General features: G+C 44.1%; 1 protein-coding gene across 3 annotated transcripts in view; it reads left to right on the top strand.

Moving 5' to 3' along the window:
* Nucleotides 1-25,300, top strand: part of LOC123999143 (rho GTPase-activating protein 26-like) — a 125,189-nt gene that overhangs the window by 38,744 nt on the left and 61,145 nt on the right. For all 3 annotated transcript variants that reach the window (XM_046304597.1, XM_046304596.1, XM_046304595.1), the window contains exons 2-7: nucleotides 18,228-18,323; nucleotides 19,310-19,371; nucleotides 19,536-19,607; nucleotides 21,378-21,479; nucleotides 21,960-22,070; nucleotides 22,474-22,578. In XM_046304597.1, coding sequence (XP_046160553.1) covers nucleotides 18,228-18,323; nucleotides 19,310-19,371; nucleotides 19,536-19,607; nucleotides 21,378-21,479; nucleotides 21,960-22,070; nucleotides 22,474-22,578 — 548 coding nt within the window. The remainder of the gene's footprint in view (nucleotides 1-18,227; nucleotides 18,324-19,309; nucleotides 19,372-19,535; nucleotides 19,608-21,377; nucleotides 21,480-21,959; nucleotides 22,071-22,473; nucleotides 22,579-25,300) is intronic.

Genomic DNA, 25,300 nt, shown 5'->3' with positions numbered 1-25,300 from the left:
AATATATATATATAAATATTAGAACGAGCAATGTCGGAGTGGCATAGACTAAAATACAGTAGAATAGAATAGAATATATACAGTTAAAGTTTGGAAGTTTCTATACACTTAGGAGTCATTAAAACCAGTTTTCTTGTTAACAAACTACAGTTTTGGCAAGTCGGTTAGGACATCTACTTTGTGCATGACACAAGTAATTTTTCCAACAATTGTTTACAGACAGATTATTTCACTTATAATTCACTGTATCACAATTCCAGTGGGTCAGAAGTTTACATACACTAAGTTGACTGTGCCTTTAAACAGCTTGGAAAATTCCAGAAAATGATGTCATGGCTTTAGAAGCTTCTGATAGGCTAATTGACATCATTTGAATCAATTGGAGGTGTACCTGTGGATGTATTTCAAGGCCTACATCAAACAGTCAAGACCTCAGAAAAATACATTGTAGACCTCCACAAGTCTGGTTCATCATTGGGAGCAATTTCCAAACATCTGAAGGTACCACGTTCATCTGTACAAATAATAGTACACAAGTATAAACACCATGGGACCACGCAGCCATCATACCGCTCAGGAAGGAGACGTGTTCTGTCTCCTAGAGATGAATGTACTTGGTGCAAAAAGTGAAAATCAATCCCAGAACAACAGCAAAGGACCTTGTGAAGATGCTGGAGGAAACCGGTACAAAAGTATCTATATCTACAGTAAAATGAGTCCAATATCGACATAACCTGAAAGGCTGCTCAGCAAGGAAGAAGCCACTGCTTCAAAACCTCCATAAAAAAGCCAGACTACGGTTTGCAACTGCACATGGGGACAAAGATCATACTTTTTGGAGAAATGTCCTGCGGTCTGATGAAACTTAAATAGAACTATTTGGCCATAATGACCATTGTTATGTTTGGAGGAAAAATGCTTGCAAGCTGAAGAACACCATCCCAACCATGAAGCACGGGGGTGGCAGCATCATGTAGTGGGGGTGCTTTGCTGCAGGAGGGACTGGTGCACTTCACAAAATAGATGGCGTCATGAGGAAGGAAAATTACGTGGATATATTGAAGCAACATCTGAAGACATCAGTCAGGAAGTAAAGCTTGGTCGCAAATGGGTCTTCCAAATGGACAATGACCCCAAGCATACTTCCAAAGTTGAGGCAAAATGGCTTAAGGACAACAAAGTCAAGGTATTGGAGTGACCATCACAAAGCCCTGATCTCAATCCTATAGAAAATGTGTGGGCAGAACTGAAAAAGCGTGTGCGAGCCAGGAGGCCTACAGGAGGAATGGGCCAAAATTCACCCAATTTATTGTGGGAAGCTTGTGGAAGGCTACCTGAAACATTTGACCCAAGTTAAACAATTTAAAGGCAATGCTACCAAATACTTCTGACCCACTGGGAATATAATGAATGAAATAAAAGCTGAAATAAATAATTCTCTCTGCTGTTATTCTGACATTTCACATTCTTAAAATAAAGTGGTGATCCTAACTGACCTAAGACAGGGACTTTTTATTAGGATTAAATGTCAGGAATTGTGAAACTGAGTTTAAATGTATTTGGCTAAGGTGTATGTAAACTTCCGACTTCAACTGTACATATGAAATTAGTAAATCAGTATGTAAGCATCTTTAAAGTGACTAGTGTTCCATTATTAGAGTGGCCAGTGATTGCATGTATATAGGGCAGCAGGTGCAGGGTTGAGTCATCGGGTGGGAGCCGGCTAGTGATGGCTATTTAACAGTCTGATTGCCTTGAGATAGCTGTTTTTGCAGTCTTTCTGTCTCAGCTTTGATGCACCTGTACTGACCTCGCTTTCTGGATGATTGTGGGGTGAACAGGCCGTGGCTCAGGTGGTTTATGTCCTTGAAGATATTTTTGGCCTTCATGTGACATCGACATGTCCTGGAGGGCAGGCAGTGTGCCCCCGGGGATGCGTTGGGCAGTCCACACCACCCTCTGGAGAGCCCTGCATGTGTAGGTCCCTGTATAGGTCACTGCCAGGGTTCCTGCATGTGTTTGTGTGCATGTACTGTACTGTACTATCTGTGCGTATGTCCTGGCTTCAAGTCTGCTAAGTCAAGTTCTGCCCTCTCTTGGCCCTCTTAAAGTTGATGCAACTTTAACGTTGATACATTTTTTATAATTGGTTCATTGTGACATATTGCAATCTCCTGAACCTTGATTTCCTTCCGTCTTTCTTGCATTTGTCTGAAAGTGTGGCAGTGTGAGACTATACTGATGTATGTGCTGTGTGGACCGACTTCACTGGACAGACTACACGGAAGGCCTCTGTGTGGAGCGCATCCATTCATCCCCTGTGGGAGAACCACAGTACATCTGTACCATAGCTCTATGACTTACCTTACCTTCTCAATGTCTTCATGAACATTAAGGTAATTGTTCTGTCATCTGTAGTGCTCCCTCTCTCTGCCTGGCCTCAGGGAGTGCACCTCGGGCCTGTGTCTCACGCTGCAGTCAAACCACCAGCGGGATATTGACACAAGTGAGAATAATTAGCGTTTGATTGAGAGGTACGTGTTTAACGTGTGTGTATTAGTGTGTGTGAGAAGTGAATGAGTGTGTGTCTGTGTGTGTCTGTGTAGCGTGTGTCACTATGTGTGTAGCGTGTTTCGGGCCTGTGCTGTAGTGGGCACGGTGGAGCAGAGCGAAGCAGGGGGTGCTTCTACTCTCCTCTGGGCTCTGCTAGTTTGTTCTCTGCACTTTTTTTCAACTCTGCTCCCTGGTTTGGCAAAGGCCGTAGGGTGAGAACGTTGGGGAGCAAGTGGGGAGAAGAGGGAAGAGGGGAAGGGGAGTTAGGCGGACAGGACTTTGAGTATTTTGGCAAGACCTGTGTCTGTTGAAACATGCTGCTCTGACCCCGGCAGGTGATGATGGGAAATCAGTCTCATTCCTTCCACTTCTCCTTTCCTTCAAGCCTGGAGGAGGCTAGGAAGCAACACCAAACAGTAACAATGTGTTGTAGTTTTGTATACCCACACTACCCTCTCAACAAGGGCACAGGGAGAGCATGGGAGCCTGGATGTGATTGGCACGCGAGAGAAGAGGGTAGAGAGCTGTATTTATATTAGCATGGATAGTTTTGCTTTAGGAATTCAGTTATTAGAGAGAGAGAGAGAGAGGGGATCTAAGACTGGGCATCTTAATTAAATATTTATATATTAATTAAAGGATTAGAAATCAACCCACATACATTTAGCTAAGAGCCTCATCGGAACCCTCATTATCTAGAGGTATTAATATGACTTATAATACGTGTGCATGCAAATCATATTACAGGAAGATAAATGGACTGGGTCTGTGACAATTATAGAATTTTGGATGACGTTTATTGGTTAACCAAATGAATGCGGGCACTGCAATAACCGTCTGACCTGTTTCAAAAAGCTAGGCGTACCTCACACGTCACTACAGTACTTCACAGGAGAGGCATTTAAACGTAATTTTATAAAAAACTTGATTGCCATCTGTAAATACAAATAAAATTTGGCCTAAATGCCATCTGCCTAAATGACTACCGCCCCAATGCACTCACGTCGGTAGCCATGAAGTGCTTTGAAAGGCTGGTCATGGCTCACATCAACACCATCATCCCGAAAACCCTAGACCCACTCCAATTTGCATACCGCCCCAACAAATCCACAGATGATGAAATCTCAATCGCACTCCACACTGCCCTTTCCCACCTGGGCAAAAGGAACACCTATGTGAGTATGCTATTCATTGACTACAGCTCAACGTTCAACACCATAGTTGAGGGTCCTTAGCTCACAAGCTAAGGACCCTGGGACTAAACACCTCCCTCTGCAACTGGATCCAAGGAATTCCTGATGGACCGCCCACGGGTGGTGAGGGTAGGCAACAACACATCTGCCAAGCTGATCCTCAAAATGGAGGTCCCTCAGGGGTGTGTGCTTAGTCCCCTTCTGTATTCCCTGTTCACCTACCACTGCGTGGCCAAGCACAACTCCAACACCATCATTAAGTTTGCTGACGACACATCGGTGGTAGGCCCGATCACCGACAACAATGAGACAGCCTATAGGGAGGAGGTCAGAGAACTGGCCGTGTGGTGCCAGGAGAACAACCGCTCCCTCAACGTGAACAAGACAAAGGAGATGATCATGGACTACAGGAAAAGGAGGGCCAAGCACACCCCCATTTACATCGACAGGGCTGTAGTGGAGCGGGTCAAGAGTTTCAAGGTCCATATCACCAACAAATTGTCATTGTCCAAACATACCAAGAAAGACTTGAAGACAGTACGACAACGCCTTTTCCCCCTCAGGAGATTGAAATCCACAAACGTTATACAGCTGCACCATCTAGAGCCTCCTGACCAGTTGCATCACCGCCTGGTATGGTAACTGCTCGGCATCCGACCGCAAGGCACTACAGAGGGTAGTGCGTACGGCCTAGTATGCACTACCCTCTGGACGATGTTGGAGCTGTGGTCCATAGTCTGTGATCATAGTCTGTGTCATTAGAGTGAGAGGCTCTTGTGAACAGTATGTCAGTGTCATTCGATTCAACAACCACGCTCCGTTCAGAGTTAAGGGTTGGGTTTGGTACCGGTGGGGGAAGCCTGGTCAGGATGTGCTTGAGGGCAGGCTCAAAGGTTGCCATACAACTTTCCAGTGACTTAATCTCCTACTGCATCTCAGTGCAGTGTTTCCAGGAGCTGCTACCCTGTGCAGCCACTTGAGCATGTTAAACTCCCAAGCAAAGAATGCAAAGTGTGTGCTCATCTGATGCTTGGAGTTGTTTTTCAAACTGTTAACATGGGTGTTCAGCACCGATTCAGTAAGATAAGTGTGTTCCAAGAAAAAGGAAAAAAAATGTGCCTCTGTATCACTTCGGATGCTTCAAGAGAAATGTATACTTACCTTTGTCTCCGACCCGTTGTGCTTCGTCGTCGAGTCTTCCGCCTAAATATGTATCTAGGTCAGGGTTTGAAAGTCACTTCTATATGACACTATTTGACTGGCACAGTCAAGCATGGACTGTCAAGGTTGGCGTTGGTGGACTCTGTCAAGCGAGGACAGATAGCCTACAGCACCGCTGAGCTCCGTGATCTCAGCTAAACTCCAAGTGAGGGAGTGGTAATGCTTGATCAATAGGCTGGTGTTTCAGTCAAGCAGGGACTGGCACAAAAAGAGCTAACAACAGGTACAACAAGCTAACTAACTACAGTAGCTATGTTAAGCTAACCAGCTAACTACAGTAGCTAGCACGCAAGGATAGAGCTGCTCGACAAAAATCAATAAAAGATAGCTAGAATGGGCAGGCACAATAACGAGGGAGAGGGTGTGTAGTTTAGATAAAAATCAACATGTAATTCCATAAGAAAGTAATCTGAAGGGGATTAATAGCAATCTCGTGATATAAAACACATAAACGTGAGAGTGATGAAAAGACAGTATGTCACACCACACCGCCTTTTATCGTGACAGGGTACAGTGTAAGGGTGTAGCGTGACTGTAAACTAGGCAAATCAGTTAAGAACAAGTTCTTATTTACAATGACAGCCTAGGAACAGTGGGTTAACTGCCTTGTTCAGGGGCAGAACAACAGATTTTTACCTTATCGGCTCTGGGATTTGATCTAGCAACCTTTTGGTAATGGGAAGTCTGTGCCGTTTCTAGTAGAGGTCGACCGATTAATCGGAATGGCCGATTAATTAGGGCCTATTTCAAGTTTTTATAACAATCGGAAATCTGTATTTTTGGGCGCCGATTTTTTATATTTTTTATATACCTTTATTTAACTAGACAAGTCAGTTCAGAACACATTCTTATTTTCAATGCTGGCCTAGGAACGGTGGGTTAACTGCCTTGTTCAGAGGCAGAACAACACATTTTCACCTTGTCAGCTCGGGGGGTCCAAACTTGCAACCTTACAGTTAACTAGTCCAACGCAATAACGACCTACCTCTCTCTCGTTGCACTCCACAAGGAGACTTCCTGTTATGCGAATGCAGTAAGCCAAGGTAAGTTGCTAGCTAGCATTAAACTTATCTTATAAAATACAATAATCACTAGTTAACTACACATGGTTGATGATATCACTAGATATTATCTAGCGTGTCCTGCGTTGCATATAATCTGACTGAGCATACAAGCATACAAGTATCTAAGTATCTGACTGAGCGGTGGTATTTAGAAGCAGGCGCGTAAACATTAATCCAAACAGCACTTTAGTGCGTTTTTGCCAGCAGCTCTTCGTTGTGTGTCAAGCTAGTTAGCGCGCGCTAATAGCGTTTCAAACTTCACTCGCTCTGAGCCTTCTAGTAGTTGTTCCCCCTGCTCTGCATGGGTAACGCTGCTTCGATGGGGGCTGTTGTCGTTGTGTTGCTGGTTCGAGCCCAGGGAGGAGCGAGTTAAGTTAAAATAAGTGTTCATTCAGTATTGTTGTAATTGTCATTATTACAAATACATTTTTTTTTATCGTCCGATTAATTGGTATCGGCTTTTTTGGTCCTCCAATAATCGGCATAGGCAAAAAAAATCGACCTCTAGTTTCTAAGCATAAGTGGCCGCTGCTCGAGTGCCCGCAAGATGGGGTGGGCCCCAACCAAATCCCCCTTAGGGCTCCAAAAAAGCTAGAAACGACCCTGGGAGAATTTCCTGTGCATCATGTCCCGGGGTAATGAGAAGGTCACAAGCCCACAAAAAGAGAGCACAGGTCCAACATTGACTTCTCCCCATTCATGTAACCAGCCTCCTCAGAGAGAGAGAGAGAGAGAGAGAGAGAGAGAGAGAGAGAGAGAGAGAGAGAGAGAGAGAGAGAGAGAGAGAGAGAGGTGACTGATAGAGCTGACAGAGCAGAACATAATGATGACCCCTGACCCCTTGCTTCCTGTTGACAGGGTCACCTGGCACATCCCGGAAGTGGAATACACTCATTTCCATTCCGTCTTACCTCCCATTTGTCTCTGAGAACAACTCTGAGACCTCTGTTTCCTCCCTGGGCCACGTCACAGAAACACTGTCCAGATCACATTGTCTGTGTCCAGATCAGTTTATAAGCATCCTTCTGACAAACAGATACAAACGAAAGGACTCAAAAACTCCAAGATTGTACTTGTATATACTTGTAGATACATTACATGTTTCCTTCAGTTAATGGGATGCTAAGGTCATTGCCATAGAGATTGAGGAGGAAGAACAAAGTTGTCTGTTGTCTCACCCCTCCTTCCCTTTCTCCCTTGCTCTCTCTGGAGAGGAAACTGTGGAATTGGCCTGTGTTGTTTTTGGGTCAATTTCAAGGCGCTGCAGTTTCTGCTCAGTCAGTTTGAAGTCAGTTAGATATGATTAGAGGGACTGGGTGGTGATGCTCTTGTTTAGCTTGATTGGTGTTAGAATACTCATTATGTGTTATGTTCCTTTGTTTGATGGAAGGTCTTTGTATAGAAATGTTGGTTTAAATGAACAAACGTCAGAGAAGTCTGTAATTGTCAGTTGGAAGTAACACGAGATGATTTTGGTTCATGTTGGTATTCTATCTGAGTGACAGCTAAGGGACACACTGTGAGGATAATTTTCAAGGAAATTCTGAGTTTCATTTCATAACTATCTACTCTTTGATACACTACATGACCAAAAGTATGTGGACACCTGCTTGTTGAACAATCTCACTCCAAAATCATGTGCATTAATATGGAGTTGGTCCCCCCTTTGCTGCGATAACAGCCTCCACACTTCTGGGAAGGCTTTTCACTAGATGTTGGAACATTTCTGTGATGACTTGCTTTCATTCAGTCACAAGAGCATTAGTGAGGTTGGGCACTGACGCTGTGCGATATGGTCTGGCTCGCAGTCAGACCAAAGTTGTTCGCTGTGGTTGAGGTCAGGGCTCTGTGCAGGCCAGTCAAGTTTTTCCACACCGATCTTGACAAAACATTTCTATATGGACCTCACTTTGTGCACGGGGGCATTGTCATGCTGAAACAGGAAGGGCCTCCCCCAAACTTTTGCCACAAAGTTGGAAGCACAGAATGATTTAGAATGTCATTGTATGCTTTAGCATTAAGATTTCCCTTAACTGGAATTATTCCTCATTAACCAAACTTTACAGTTGGCACTATGCATTGGGGCAGGTAGCGTTCTCCTGGCATCTGCCAAACTCAGAGTTGTTTGTCGGACTGCCAGATGGTGAAGCGTGATTCATCACTCCAGAGAATGCGTTTCCACTTCTCCAGAGTCCAATGGCAGTGAGCTTTACACCACACCATGCGCTTGACATTGCGCATGTTGATCTTAGGCTTTTGTGCGGCTGCTCGGACATGGAAACACATTTCATGAAACTCCGAACGAACTGTTCTTGTGCTGACGGTTTTTACAGAGGCAGTTCGGAACTTGGTAGTGAGTGTTGCAGCCGAGAACAGTTGATTTTTAGGCGCAACGCGCTTCAGCACTCTGCGCTCTGTGAGCTTGTGTGGCCTACCACCTCGTGGCTGAGCCGTTGTTGCTCCTAGACGTTTCCACTTCAGAATAACAGCACTTACAGTTGACCGGGACAGCTTTAGCAAGGCAGAATTTTGACGAACTGACTTGTTGGAAAGGAGGCATCCTATGACAGTGCCACGTTGAAAGTCATTCAGTATGGGCTATTCTACTGCCAATGTTTGGCTATGGAGATTGCATGGCTGTGTGCTCGAGTTTATACACCAGTCAGCAATGGGTGTGGCTGAAATAGCCGAATCCACTAATTGGACGTGGTGTGCACATACTTTTCAATGTGTGTCCTAGAATGTCACAGTGCTGATACTATTCCTCTTATTAGCCCTAAGACTGTTGTCTTATCTTTCTTTTTCACACAACTTTATTGCCAAGCCCAAAGAGAAGTGAATGTAGTCACATATCCAAGCCCTAACCCAGACTGTAGTCACATATCCAAGCTCTAACTGAAATGACTGTAGTCACTGAAATGACTGCAGTCATGACTGTAGTCACATGTCCATGCCCTTACTGAAATGACTGCAGTCACCTATCCAAGCCTTAGCTTAAATGACTGTAGTCACATGTCCAAGCCCTTACTGAAATGACTGCAGTCACCTATCCAAGCCTTAACTGAAGTGACTGTAGTCACATATCCAAGCTCTAACTGAAGTGACTGTAGTCACATTTCCAAGCCCCACCTGAAATGACTGTGATCTAGCCACCCTTCCTTCAATTTAGCACTGTTCTCTTGTTTCCTTAGCTGTCTGGGTCAAGTTGAGCCACATCCAATGCTGTGTTGCTGCTAGGGCTGTGGCGGTCATGACATTTTGTCAGCTGGTTATTGTCATGTAAAAGCCTGCAGGTGTCACAGTAGTTGTCCGTTAATTAACATAAACACGTTTAGTATCTCCAGGCCTCCACCCACACAAGCTGTTGATGTGCACCTTTGCAACATCTATTTTAAAAAGTATAATAAATCAATTGAATATACACCACCACAATAAATCCATGTATGTATTTTTGTTAGGTCTAAAGAAACAATATGGTATGAAGACAATGTATTTCAGAAGAACAGATACTGTGTGTTATCTGGCTATGGTCCATGCCATAGGCTATGTAGGCTTGTTCGTTTAGCTGGCAAGATATGCTTTTAACTCCCGTGCCATTATTTTATATTATATGATTTTATAGTAAGAAGAATATATTTGAACTTATCTGAGTAAAATAGAAATGATATTTTTCCCATTCCGGAGCAAGCGAGCATATGAACTGGCTATGTGTATGTGACAAATAAAATTCGATTTGATTTGATTTGTTGAGCATTTCAAACAGGTCCTATATGCTAGATATGCTAAATATAGAGTTATATGGAAACAAGCTCTGTTCCTCGCCTCATCAAGTGATCATATTTTCCCGTTCCTGCTTGGCTTCTCAAAGATTTCAGACAAGGATGTTTCCTGGTCGACCGCCACTGCCAGGCCGGCAGGCTGGGACTGGACAACGCCACACAACTGTCCAGTGACTTATTTGGCAACTTCAGTTGTGGATGATGCAAACCTTGGAATGTCATAGAAATCAAAACGTTTTACGGGCTGCATGATGCGACTGTAGGCTGTTGATGATCAGACTATTAGAAATGTAATCTTCTCTTTACTAATATGTCAAATTAGTTTTTATTTAGAATTGCTCATTATCAAATAAATAGGCATGAACACGGGCAGGGGACAAAAATACATGTAATCTGTAATGCACTCGAATAGGGAATGGAGGCCGAGTGCCTCCCCGCCGGTCCTGGTAGGCTACTCCGGTTTTATAGCAGAGCATGTGCTTTATTATGAGCAGCTGAGAAATAAATATGATTTCACTCCAAGCATCAACCACGTTTTCTGCGCGACAGGTGATATTCCGGCCAAACTCTGTACGCCACGGGCTCTCCAACCCTGTTGCTGCAGGTACCCGGTGCTTCATTTGGGAAACCAAGTGAAATCTGTTCGAACATTGATAGGAACATTTTTTTGCAATTGAACATATTTCACAAACCTTTTGACAGCCCCTCTCTGCATGCTCGAGAACGGAATAAAGGAGAGAGAGGAGGAGATGGGTGAGATATTCTGTAGCTAAAGGTAATGTGTCACCAAATGAATTCTGAAAATATAAAACATTCTCTATTACGAGGCTAATTCAAAATTGCCCTGCGGCAATCAATGAACCAACTGCATCACCTAGGGCTATTTATTCTCTCCCAGACTCAGGGATAGACATTTTGGAGCATAGCATAAGGTAACCAGTCCATCCATTATGCATAATAACATAGTCCACACACAAAGGCGATTACTCTAATTTGTATAATTTTGGAGTAAAAGGCTAGACCAATTATGTGCCAAAGACATCTTAAATGAGATTAGTTTGATGTTTTACTACCATTTGTAATATGTGGTAGGCTGTGTATTGTATAACGGCACAATCAGAATGTGTATTCATTTTTTATTTCCTTTTCGGGCTCATAAGCCTAATGCATAAAGCTCTAGTATACGTATGAGTGTTTTGAGTGAATCATCACCGTAGAAAGCTGTCAAATTCATTCGGTTAGGCTTTGAAACAACATTCACAATGACCATGTTTCCCCCTCAGTTTCAACCTGACATTGAACCTTTCTTCAAATTGATCATCACAGCGAGGTGGGTTTTAAAAGCATGATACGCTTTTGATGATAAGTGTTTGACGTGGCTTTCCATTGATGCCAGAGGAGTTAGAGGGACAACACCAGGCCATCAGGGCTTGATAGTTATTAGCAATTTGGTTACTACCAAAACATGTCCAGAGTGCATAACAGGACCGTGACTCAACGGTCATGTGGAATTGACTCATGACTGCCGGTGTGGCGGTAGTACGGTCACCGCGACAGCCCTAGTTGCTGCTGTAATATGCCTTTGTTTTCCTAAATGAATAGTGCTTCTATTCAGATCCGTGTGCAACAAAGCACTGCATAGGACTCTGGGTACTTGTGGATATCCTGTTGATATGGTTACATGGCCCAGGCTTTATACTGAGGGAGCCTCTGTACAGACACATGCACGGACACGCACATACTCACAGACAGCCCTTTATTTGTTTCACTGGTATTTCCCCAGCAATCTTTAATGATACAGAGGCATGTGTGTGTGCATCCGTGCGTGTGTGTGTCTGTGTGTGTGTGTCTGCCAGAAGCAGGGAGCGTGTGTGTGTGCATCCGTGTGTGTGTGTCTGTGTGTGTGTGTCTGCCAGAAGCAGGGAGCGTGTGTGTGTGCATCCGTGTGTCTGTGGTACAGTTGAAGTCGGAAGTTTACATACAGTTAGGTTGGAGTCATTAAAACTAGTTTTTCAACCACTCCACAAATTTCTTGTTAACAAACTATAGTTTTGGCAAGTCGGTTAGGACGTCTACTTTGTGCATGACACAAGTCATTTTTTCAACAATTGTTTACAGACTGATTACTTCACTTATAATTCACTGTATCACATTTCCAGTGGGTCAGAAGTTTACATACACTAACTTGACTGTGCCTTTAAACCGCTTGGAAAATTCCAGAAAATGATGTCATGGCTTTAGAAGCTCTTAATAGGCTAATTGACATAATTTGAGTCAATTGGATGTGTACCTGTGGATGTATTTCAAGGCCTACCTTCAAACCCAGTGGCTCTTTGCTTGACATCATGGGAAAATCAAAAGAAATCAGCCAAGACCTCAGAAAAACAAATTGTAGACCTCCTCCACAAGTCTGGTTCATCCTTGGGAGCAATTTCCAAATGCCTGAAGGTACCACGTTCATCTGTACAAACAATAGTATGCAAGTATAAACACCATGAGACCACGCATCCATCATACCGCTCAGGAAGGAGACGCATTCTGTCTCCTAGAGATGAACATACTTTGGTGCGAAAAGTGAAAATCAATCCCAGAACAACAGCAAAGGACCTTGTGATGATGCTGGAGGAAACAGGTACAAAAGTATCTATATCCACAGTAAAACGAGTCATATATCGGCATAACCTGAAAGGCCGCTGAGCAAGGAAGAGGAAGAAACCACTGCTCCAAAACCGCCATAAACAAAGTTGGATTACGGTTTGCAACTGCACATGGGGACAAAGATCGTACTTTTTGAAATGTCTTCTGGTCTGATGAAACAAAAATAGAACTGTTTGGCAATAATGATCATCGTTATGTTTGGAAGGAAAAGGGGGAGGCTTGCAAGCCGAAGAACACCATCCCAACCGTGAAGCACATATATTGAAGCAACATCTCAAGACATCAGTCAGGAAGTAGAGCTTGGTCGCAAATGGATCTTCCAAATGGACAATGACCCCAAGCATACTTCCAAAGTTCTGGCTTAAGGACAACAAAGTCAAGGTATTTGTGTGGACAATAACCAAGTCCTGACCTCAATCCCATAGAAAATGTGTGGGCAGAACTGAAAAGGTGTGTGCGAGCAAGGAGGCCTACAAACCTGACTCAGTTACACCAGCTCTGTCAGGAGGAATGGGCCAAAATTCACCCAATTTATTGTGCAAAGCTTGTGGAAGGCTACCTAAAACATTTGACCCAAGTTAAACAATTTAAAGGCAATGCTACCAAATACTAATTGAGTATATGTAAACTTCTGACCTACTGGGAATGTGATGAAAGAACTAAAAGCTGAAATAAGTAATTCTCTCTACTATTATTCTGACATTTCACATTCTTAAAATAAAGTGATGATCCTACCTGACCTAAAACAGGGAACTTTTACTTGGATTAAAGGTTAGGAATTGTGAAAAATTAAATGTATTTGGTTAAGGTGTATGTACAATTCTGACTTCAACTGTATGTCATGCATCTGCATCACAGGGGCCATGCTCATTGAGGGTGCACTGAGGGTGAGATTAGACCAACTGTGTGGTGAACTATAGATGGGGACATCATTAACGAACCATGACCATATCTCAAATGTGCACACACACACACACACACACACACACACACACACACACACACACACACACACACACACACACACACACACACACACACACACACACACACACACACACACACACACACACACACACACACACACACACACACACACTTACTTGAGAGGGTATATCAGGGCCTGAACCACACAGCGCTGCTGGCACTACCAGGCCCCTAACCACTCCAGCCTAAAACACGCACAGCCTAAAGAGTTGTGATAAGATTCATCCATGTTTCTCTCATACACCCCACACACGCTGCTCCCACTCCACAATACTGCGGGCTTACTTTCACTGACACGGTCAGTGTGTACTGCTGCCATCGTTTGTCATATTTGAAGTTTCTTTGTTCTGGGTGCAGGCACTCTGGCGGATTCCCCGTTCTCTCCCTCTCTCCAGGCCGGTGTCTGCCACTGTGGGAATGTGTTCCGGGGGCTAGAGAGCGGGACTGTGCGGCACCGTTGTGTCGCGGGCCGGAGATCAGGAAGCAGAGAATAGCACAGGAGAAGAATGGGGGAAATTTTGTTGCTGAAGTGGGGGAAGAGGGCTGGAGAAGCGGGTGTCAATAGGGTCATTTATTTTTAGCGAGTGTCCCTGGCCGCTATCCTTCCTCCTCTGGCCTCTCAGGACATCCAGACGTCCAGTGGCAGAACAGTAGTGGCAGCAGTTAGCTTAATGCTAATGTTGCGCTTAGGTCAACAGGGCAATGGACACATACTGTATAGATAGATCCATAGTTTGCGATGAACAGAAATCCCAGACAGTGTTACCAATGCTCCTCTTTGTATGAGCCAGTTATGCCAGTTATCCAGGCAGTTATCCAGGCAGTTATCCAGGCAGTTATCCAGGCAGTTATCCAGCTAGACACATGGGACTCATTTGTTGATGGTGTTTTCCTTTGCCCTGTGATTGAGTTAGAGCACCTCTCGCAAGAGATCTCTTTCCAAAAACCCAACTGGCTGCAGAGGTGATTCATATTATTTCATTTGTGTTGGAATGATTGTAAATGGCTAGAATGAGCCGGATGCGCCAACAGTGTGGTTTTGATTTGGAAAAACATTGTGAATTCAGCATGCATCTCAGTTCTCTTGATGATGAGTGATTCTTCTGGTAAAAATGTAGTGTGTATATGTATTGATGCCAATACACAGAATAATTCTAGTGTGACTGATGTATCGCTGTCCATTAGCCAGAACATATTGGGTGTTTATTTTACTTCATCGGGTCATATGCCAATTTGGGTTGGGCCGATATAGGATTAATTCAATATTTGACATTTGACATTAGCTATATCGCGACGTGCAAGACTATACTGCATTTGAACTATAAAACTGTGCAGTTTTATCAGCTTGGCTGTATCAGTATGTTGAAAATGAAGTCAAAATCAATTAACTAAGCCTTATTTTTTTAGTCACACAAAGATTATTTGGTGAGAATGCGACTATAATATTGTAAATGAGCACAAATATTGCACAGTCAGGAATGATTTAGTCAGTAAATGCGCAAAACAATTATATTGGATATCGCAATATTTGGAGTGGCATGTCGTAGAAGCTCATCCCTAGTGCCAATATGTCAGACGGGGCCCTACACACTTAGAAAAAAAGGTGCTATCTATAACCTAAAAGGTTTCTTCGGCAGTCCCCATAGGACAACACTTTTTGGTTCCATGTAGAACCCTTTCCACAGATGGTTCTACATGGTACCCAAAAGGATTCTACCTGGAACCAAAAAGTGTTGTCCTATGGGGACTGCCGAAGAAACCTTTCGGAACCCTTTTGGAACCACTCCCAGAAATGCATAGGTGCATGAGACAACCCATTAAGAGACTTATTGCCGTCAACGTTGACCAGACCTCTCCCAATGAATCAACTTCTTGAGGAAGTCCTGGAAGCCTGTTTTATGGCAGCATACTTTCTGGAGCAGGCTGAGGTTTTAATGCTCGTATAAATTGTAACATCCAATCCATGTCTCAGGCAGCCACGGCTATGCCAATATCCAGTTTGGGTATGGGGCCTGGTGTAGGGGGTGCAAAAGCTTCTCCTGGTCTCCTGGCTTCTCCTGGGTGGGGATGGTTTTAAGAAGGTTAAGACATCTGCTTGTGCATTAGCTAACTATGTCATGTTCATTGTCATACCAAACATAGTAGAGGTCGACCGATTATGATTTTTCAACGCCGATACCGAAACCGATTATTGGAGGGCCGATTACAACAATACTGAATGAACACTTATTTTAACTTAATATAATATATCAATAAAATCAATTTAGCCTCAAATAAATAATGAAACATCTTGAATTTGGTTTAAATAATAGGCTCCTCCCTGGGCTCGAACCAGCAACACAACGACAACAGCCACCATCGAAGCAGCGTTACGCATGCAGAGCAAGGGGAACAACCACAGGCTCAGAGCGAGTGATGTTTGAAACACTATTAGCGCGCGCTAACTAGCCAGCCATTTCACTTCGGTTACACAAACCTAATCTTCGGGAGTTGATAGGCTTGAAGTCATAAACAGCGCAATGCTTGACGCACAACGAAGAGCTGCTGGCAAAACGCACTAAAGTGCTGTTTGAATGAATGTTTACGCGCCTGCATCTGCCTACCACCGCTCAGTCAGATACTTAGATACTTGTATGCTCAGTCAGATTATATGCAATGCAGGACACGCTAGATAATATCTAGTAATATCAACCATGTGTAGTTAACTAGTGATTATGATTGATTGATTGTTTTTTACAAGATAAGTTTAATGCTAGCTTGCAACTTACCTTGACTTACTGCATTCGCGTAACAGGCAGTCTCCTTGTGGAGTGCAATGAGAGAGAGGCAGGTCGTTATTGCGTTGGACTAGTTAACTGTAAGGTTGCAAGTTTGGATCCCCAGAGCTCACAAGGTGAAAATCTGTCGTTCTGCCCCTGAACAAGGCAGTTAACCCACCGTTCTTAGGCCGTCATTGAAAATAAGAATGTGTTCTTAGCTGACTTGCCTAGTTAAATAAAGATTTTTACTTATTTTTTTACCTTTATTTAACTAGGCAAGTCAGTTAAGAACAAATTCTTATTTTCAGTGACGGCCTAGGAACAGTAGGTTAACTGCCTGTTCAGGGGCAGAACAACAGATGTGTACCTTGTCAGCTCAGGGATTCAAATTTTCTAACTTTCGGTTACTAGTCCAACGCTCTAACCACTAGGCTACCCTGCCGCCCCAAATAAATTAAATAAAGATTAAATAAAGGTGCAAAGAAATACAGATTTCCGATTGTTATGAAAACTTGAAATCGGCCCTAATTAATCGGCCATTCCGATTCCGAGTGTACAAAACACTGAGTATACAAATCCACTTAAATCAGTGTAGATGAAGTGGAAAAGACAGATTCAAGAAGGATTGTTAAGCCTTGAGACAATTGAGACATGGATTGTGTATGTGTGCCATTCAGAGGGTGAACGGGCAAGACAAAAGATTTACGTTCCTTTGAACGGGGTATGGTAGTACAGTAGGTGCCAGCTGCACCGGTTTGAGTGTGTCAAGAACTGCAACGCTGCTGGATTTTTCACGCTGAACAATTTCCTATGTGTATCAAGAATGGTCCATCACCCAAAAGACATCCAGACAACTTGACACAAAACTGTGGGAAGCATTGGAGTCAACATGGGCCAGCATTCCTGTGGAACGCTTTCGACTCCTTGTAGAGTCCATGCCCTAACAAGCTGTTCTGAGGAAGCTGTTCTGAGGGCAAAAGGGGGCGCAACTCAATATTAGAAAGGTGTTCTTACTGTTTTGTACACTCAGTTTATGTTGTCATGCAGCCTACAGAGTGACAATAAAAGTCTGAAGTTGACGAAAAGCAGAGAGAGAGAGAGAGAGAGAGAGAGAGAGAGAGAGAGAGAGAGAGAGAGAGAGAGAGAGAGAGACTGAGCGATAGAGACAGGATAGAGACAGAGAGATCCAGCGAGGGAATCAGTGAAGGACGTGCTGGAGAAATGTGTGGAAAACCTCACGGAGGAGAGGTGGCATGACATGACAGGCCTGCTGTCTGATGTATCTACAGTGGAAAAGTCAGGCCGTTCTCAGCCCTAGCTCCAAGTCATTCTCACATCTGTTACCCCGTACTGCTATTTGTGTGACAGGGTGTTTGGCTTACCTATCCTCTACAGCACAGTCTGTCACTCAACTAATCCTTCTTCAACAGTCTCCAACATTCCCCTTACCGAGAAACAACAATGGCGAAACTCGTAATACCTCATTTGAGCCATTTCAGAGGTGTGGTGAAACATGACAAGGACCTGGTGTTGGATCAGGTGGCCTGCCTGATGCACGTCAGCTTTAATACCAGCGACACGTTGTGACTCACTTTTTACGAGAGTGAACTCTGAACCAATTGGCGTTTTATAGCCAGCGCCGAGGTCTCACTCCTGAGGTGAGAGCTTACTTGAAATGCTGAGGCATCCAGTATTTATGAAAAAGTGCAAGGGCCTGTGTTTCATTTACTCGGACTGGCAAGAGGTTGTAAATCTTTCCGCACATAGGGCCGCAGGAAGGGCTCATGCTATTTACACAAGCATGGCCAATTTCTGTCCCTCCCTCCCTCTCTCTCTCTCTCTCTCTGGCTGTGTGAGAATGGTTGACACAAAACCTGTGTAAAGTAGAGCAAAATAGCTGGAGCTTTTGTCTCAGAGGAACCTTTAGCATCTCGTGCATTTAAAAAAAAAAAGATGCCCACATGCCTCCCTCTTTTTGTTGACCTGACTTGCCCTGTCTCTGTCCCCGTTCAGATCTGTCCACAGCCAAGAGGAAGTTTGCGGAGTCTCTCAATGAGTTTAAGTTCCAGTGCATAGGAGACGCAGAGACGGACGACGAGATATGTATCGGTGAGCGAGTAACGCCCTCCATCCCGTTCTGCTGTGCCACACTCGGCTGTCCTGCACGCTATTGTTGTGTAGTTATAGTTACCACCTTCAACTGCAACCAACTGCTGCACTAAATTCATATCAACTGTAGTAGTGCTAATGCACTCCATTATTCTGCACTCAGCTGTACACATTCTGGCCTGGCTGTCTTGTTCTACATAATTGCACTCATAGTGCACCTAATTGTTACAGGAAGGCCGTAATAAACACAATTAGGCTCATTGGATGGAGTTGGAATGTAATAACCTCGAATAAACTTGCCATTATGTTGAAAGAACATTCCTTGAATATTTTTTACAGTAGGAATTCAAAGTTATAAGTGACTTGAGGTCTACATTTGGAGAGTACTATTCTGTCAAGTGGAAATGTTGGAACAGGATTGTGGCATCTCAAGTGGAAACTCTGACCCAAAACAATGCAGTCATTCTTGGCTGGACCCAGAGCAGGGAAGGAACAGGCAATAAGCTTGCTAGTTGAAAACACACTGTGGTCTAAAGCAAGCATGTAAACTAGGATTTCAAATTAAAAGCCTTGTTTTGCAAGCAAGGTCACAAATGTGGAATGGTATGTATGGAGCCAAATGATGACCACTGACTCATTATAGATTGTTATCCTCCCTCTGTCTGTCTGTCTGTCTGTCTTGTCTGTCTGTCTGTCTGTCTGTCTGTCTGTCTGTCTGTCTGTCTGTCTGTCTGTCTGTCTGTCTGTCTGTCTGTCTGTCTGTCTGTCTGTCTGTCTGTCTGTCTGTCTGTCTGTCTGTCTGTCTGTCTGTCTGTCTGTCTGTCTGTCTGTCTGTCTGTCTGTCTGTCTGTCTGTCTGTCTGTCTGTCTGTCTGTCTGTCTGTCTGTCTGTCTGTCTGTCTGTCTGTCTGTCTGTCTGTCTGTCTGTCTGTCTGTCTGTCTGTCTGTCTGTCTGTCTGTCTGTCTGTCTGTCTGTCTGGCTTACAGCAAAGTCTCTACAGGAGTTTGCTGGAGTTTTGCAGAACCTGGAGGATGAGAGAACACGGATGGTGAGTGTCAGATATATGCTGGAACATGGGCTCACTGCTTTGGAATTCAAGCGTTGTATAACCAATAAGTGAAGGTCTGGCGGCAGGCCTCTCTGTGTTTATACAGTATGTCAGTAGAGTGACTTCCTGTCAGCCGTCTGGTGACTTCCTGTATCTCTCCTCAGATTGAGAATGCCGACGATGTGCTGATCATGCCACTGGAGCGGTTCAGGAAGGAGCAGATCAGCGCTGCCAAGGTAAGGAGATATTATGACTTGACTCCCCCAAGTCATGCTGGGGTGAAGGATCCCCCTCTAAATGTCCTGGTAATCCCTACTACTGGGTCATTGTGTGATTTTACAATCCCCTGTGGAGTATAACATGAATTATATTCTTTTTTGGGTTATATAGCCATCTCATATTCCCTCTTAAACCTTGAAAGACAAGGGACATTTGAACCTATCTGCTGCTACAGTACCAGGTTTTTAAGAAATGTACTGATCACTCAAATATTAGCAGTTTCCCCTCAGTCTGGCAGGTAACTGACTTTGTTCTGGTTGTCCTGATTCCAGAAGTTACATTTGTGTAGGTCTAAAATGTATACACCATATGGAATAGCATTCCTTTATTAAATTCCCATTGATGACAGCATCCAGAGCTCTCCCTATACTGTACCTCTGAGTCTAAACTGCTCTCTGCTCTGGCAGGTCTGTTGTGATAAGACACTGCCACCATCTGGTCAATACAGGTATCACATGAAGGGCATCAGGATTTACTTGGTTGATTGTCAATGAAGAAATGTTAGTGAACTTTATTACATATTGAAAACTCTTTCTGATTTGACCTCTCACCATATCATTATTTTGACGTCAGAATGTTAGAAGAATGTGTCGGTTAATTAAACGTTTGAAGAATAATTTAGTGTTTCGAAAAGGGATACTTGACCTCAAAAAGAGCCCACATTGAAACATGTTTGCAGTGTATAACAGACAAGACATGGGTTCATTTAATATTAAGGGTTAGAGCAAATTGAAGGGTCCTTTGTTACTTACATTAGGATGCTCTGTAATGACGTGTTGTGCAGCTGTTGGTAGTGGACCTTCTGTTCTGAGGAGGGTTGGTTCTACGTCCTGTGGAAACTGGCTGGCGATGAAAGGCCGGGTCATGTGACCGGGTGGACAGGGATGATGATGACATCAGTCAGTAGTAGGTGTGGACACAGTCAGTGCACCCCAGGGTGAGGAGTGCTGGACTGTATGTTACTGACACACCCTGCTCCATCTATCCGTCTGTCTGTGAGAGTGGCTGGGAGAGACATGTCTGTCTGTCTGTCTGTCTGTCTTGTCTGTGAGAGAGAGGCTGGGAGAGACATCCTGTTGTCTGCCTGCCTGCCTGCCTGCCTGCCTGCCTGCCTGCCTGCCTGCCTGCCTGCCTGCCTGCCTGCCTGCCTGCCTGCCTGCCTGCCTGCCTGCCTGCCTGCCTGCCTGCCTGCCTGCCTGCCTGCCTGCCTGCCTGTCTGCCTGCCTGCCTGTCTGTCTGTCTGTCTGTCTGTCTGTCTGTCTGTCTGTCTGTCTGTCTGTCTGTCTGTCTGTCTGTCTGTCTGTCTGTCTGTCTGTCTGTGAGAGACATCCTGTTATGCCTGTCCGTCTGTCTAACGTGCGGGTTTAAAGTGCTCTATTGTTTTCCCACCAGCTGTGGGCTGCCTCTGTTGGCTTCAGTAGCACTTAGAGGAGATGTGATTTCAACCTGCATCTCACAATATTTTCCTCTAAATCTGTCTGTAAAGCTACGCCCTGGACAGACCAATAATACCCATGACTCTTTGGAAAGGATGTTGTGTTGGAAGGCGGCAGTGATGATGCCAAAACAGAGCTCTATGTGTCATATAGAGGTTTCCCCTGAGAAAGAGGTCTTCTGACCTCAATGGGACATCCTCTTCAATACAATGTCAATATAAATTGTACTATGTGGTGTCCAGGACTTGGAAACAAGGTGACTGTTGGTGACCTTTTGACTGTCTACCACAGGAAGCCAAGAAGAAATACGACAAAGAGACAGAGAAGTACTGTGCTGTACTGGAGAAGCACCTAAGCCTATCAGCAAAGAAGAAAGAAGCACATCTTCATGAAGTAAGCATACATTGTTCTCCTTTCCCACAATCAAAATGGGCTAGAGTTGGCTAGTCATGACATGTGTGTTTATGTTAAGAGGCATGTGTTTGTGTATGAGTGTGTGCGCTTGTAAGTCAGTTCACACAGAATCGGAATCACGTTTATTGTCCTACAAGAGGAAAATCTTGTCACAGCTCACACATAGATACTTAAAACAAATCTGAAATAATAGGAGGAACAAGCAACAGTCAGGCAGGTATAGTCCCTCCCCTGTCCATGGGAGAAATGACATGGAATTGTTCTCTATGGTGATAGTCCTCGCGCCTGTCCGGTATCTCACACCTAAATGGGAGGATGAAGTGGGTGGAGATATGACGTGGCGGCCTGTGTGGTGTAAAGCACGACCATTTAGATGGGAGAGCAAACAGCATGACTTCACCGCGGGTTTCACCTGAAAGTCATTTCAAACAGCATCCCATCCTTTTGCGTGTGGTGCAGGCCGACAGCCAGGTGGACCACGTGCGGCAGCATTTCTACGAGGTGTCTCTGGAGTATGTCTTCAAGGTGCAGGAGGTCCAGGAGAGGAAGATGTTTGACTTCGTAGAGCCGGTGAGTGAGCACGTCAATCTCCCTCAGCATGCTGTCTATACTGTTTAGGGTTGCAAAATGCCATGAACTTTCCTAAACTTCCTAGATTTTCTAGAAATCCTGGCAGGAAGTCTCCCGATTTCCTGCTCATTCCCTCCTGATTCAGGTAATCTTCCAACCAGGATTTTTTGGAAAATCTGGGAACTTTGGGAAGGTTACTGGAGTTTTGCAACCCTAATACTGTTACTGTACTCTATACACCTTACATGCTTAGTCATCTCTCCTTCATCCACACTGTCTACAGAACAAATGTAGCTGACAACAAGTACCTTTCAAATCAAATTACAGCAGATTAGGTTGATGGAATTTAATTACGTTTCTCAACCATGTTTCCTTTCTGTTTCGTCCTTTGTATCAATTCCAGTTGCTGGCATTTCTTCAAGGGCTGTTTACTTACTATCACCATGGGTACGAGTTGGCCAAAGACTTCAACCACTTCAAGACAGACCTCACTATCAGCATTCAGAATGTAAGATACATATCAATGCCATACATTACGGCCATTAGGTGCTGGTGAGATGTAATATTTTGCCACATCAAAGACATTTCAAGGCTGGGCTGGGCAGTATATTGTATTTGACTATATACCCGGATTGATGCGTGGACCGGTTTGGGTTTTTACTTTACCTTCTGTAACGGTATGTCAATGTTTGGTTTGTTAAATGTGATACGCAGCTCAGCACGTGTTGTGTCAGTTTTCATAGTTTACTCCCTTTGCTTTTTGAGTTGTCTTTCTCCCTCCTCCTGCTGCATGCCTCTTCCTACACCAAGCCCTGCCCCCTGTCACTCATGGAGAGAGCAGTTGTTCGACCACAGAGTCAACAAACACTTTCTTGCCGTGGTCTGCATGGCCAGATAGATGCAACAAGATGTTGGTGAAAACAATGCTGCTTTCCACAAGCGTTCTACAATTCCACTATTAGTTTGTGTATCTTACTGTTTTCAAACTGCTGTCTGCTAGTTTGCCTTTTCTTAGCAAGTTGTGGCTCAAATAAATCTGGTTAGCCGCTAATGCTAAACACTAGTTAGCTAGCTTGCTAAATGTACTAAGAGTCAGAGCAAATGTAGATAGGTAATAAATACAGCCTGGTACTAATGCTGGTCTAGGTCTTGATAAGTATTTTGTTTATGCAACTGTATCTTTAAATCAGAGAGGAATAGGAATAGGTGAAACATGAATATGTTAGCTACGTTTTATTTGTATTCATTATGGACCCCGCATTAACTGCTGCCAAGGAGCAGCTACTCTTCTTGGGGTCCAAGAGACATTAAAGGCATAATGACAAAATAAATCAACAAAAACAAAATAAAACAGTACATAACATCACCACACCACTACATATGCACAACACAAAATGTACAATACCATACAACAATATTAAAATGTGTTTCTGTGCCTGTGTGTCTCTTCACAGCCCAGTTACATACACTTAAGTTGGAGTCATTAGAACACTTAGGTTGGAGTCTTTTGAACACTTAGGTTGGAGTCATTAGAACACTTAGGTTGGAGTTATTTTTCAACCACTCCACAAATGTATTGTTAACAAACTACAGTTTTGCCAAGTCGGTTAGGACATCTACTTTGTGCATTACAAGTCATTTTTCCAACAATTGTTTACAGACAGATTATTTCACTTATAATTCACTGTATCACAATTCCAGTGGGTCAGAAGTTTACATACACTAAGTTGACTGTACCTATTTCAAGGCCTACCTTCAAACTCAGTGCCTCTTTGCTTGACATCATAGGAAAGTAAAAAAAAAAATTGTAGACCTTCACAGGTCTGGTTCATCCTTGGGAGGAATTTCCAAATGCCTGAAGGTACCACGTTCATCTGTACAAAGCAATAGTACGCAAGTATAAACACCATGGGACCGCGCAGCCGTCACACCGCTCAGGAAGGAGACCCGATCTGTCTCCTAGAGATCAACGGTACTTTGGTGCAAAAAGTGCAAATCAATCCCAGAACAACAGCAAAGGACCATGTGAAGATGCTGGAGGAAACATGTACAAAAGTATCTATATCCACAGTCAAACGAGTCCTATATCGAAAGGCCGCTCAGCAAGGAAGAAGCCAATGATCCAAAACCGCCACAAAAAAAAGACAGACTATGGTTTACAACAGCACATGGGGACAACGATCATACTTTTTGGAGAAATGTTCTCTGGTCTGATGAAAAAAAAATAGAACTGTTTGGCCAAAATGACCATCGCTATGTTTGGAGGAAAAAGGGGGAGGCTTGCAAGCCAAAGAACACCATCCCAACCGTGAAGCACGGGGGTGGCAGCATCATGTTGTGGGGGTGCTTTGCTGCAGGAGGGAATGGTGCACTTCACAAAATAGATGGCATCATGAGGGAGAAAAATTATGTAGATATATTGAAGCAACATCTCAAGACATCAGTCAGGAAGTTGAAGCTTGGTCGCAAATGGGTCTTCCAAATTGACAATGACCCCAAACATACTTCCAAAGTTGTGGCAAAATGGCTTTAGGACAACAAAGTCAAGGTATTGGAGTGGCCATCACAAAGCCCTGACCTCAATCCCATAGAACATTTGTGGGCAGAACTGAAAAAGAAGATGTTAAGAAGCCTTATGAACCTAGACTTGGTGCTCCGTACCACTCCGGTACCACTTAGCAGAGAGAACAGTCTATGACAAGGGTGGCTGGAGTCTGACAATTTTTAGGGCCTTCATCTGACACCGCTTGGCATAGAGTTCCTGGATGGCAGGAAGCTTGGCCCCAGTGATTGGTATTGGGCCGTACGCACTATCCTCTGTAGTGCCTTGCGGTCAGAGGCTGAGCAGTTGCTGTACCAGGCAGTGATACAGCCAGTCAGGATGCTCTCGATGGTGCAGCTGTATCACTTTTTGAGGATCTGAAGACCGATGCCAAATCTTTTCAGTCTCCTGAGGGGGAATAGGCTTTGTCGTGCCCTCTTCCCGACTGTCTTGGTGTGTGTGGATCATGATCATTTGTTGCTCAACCTGCTCCATTACAGCCCTATCGATGAGAATGTGGGTGTGTTCGGCACTCCTTTTCCTGTAGTCCACAAGACAAATCTCCTTTGTCTTGATCTCGTTGAGGGAGAGGTTGTTATCCGGGCACCACATGGCCAGGTCTCTGACCTCCTCCCTATACACTGACTCATTATTGTCGGTGATCAGGCCTACCACTGCTTTGTTGTTG

The sequence above is a fragment of the Oncorhynchus gorbuscha genome, linkage group LG16 (assembly GCF_021184085.1).
Source record: "Oncorhynchus gorbuscha isolate QuinsamMale2020 ecotype Even-year linkage group LG16, OgorEven_v1.0, whole genome shotgun sequence".
Taxonomy (NCBI): Eukaryota; Metazoa; Chordata; class Actinopteri; order Salmoniformes; family Salmonidae; genus Oncorhynchus; species Oncorhynchus gorbuscha.
This window is presented reverse-complemented; position numbering and strand designations above follow the sequence as displayed.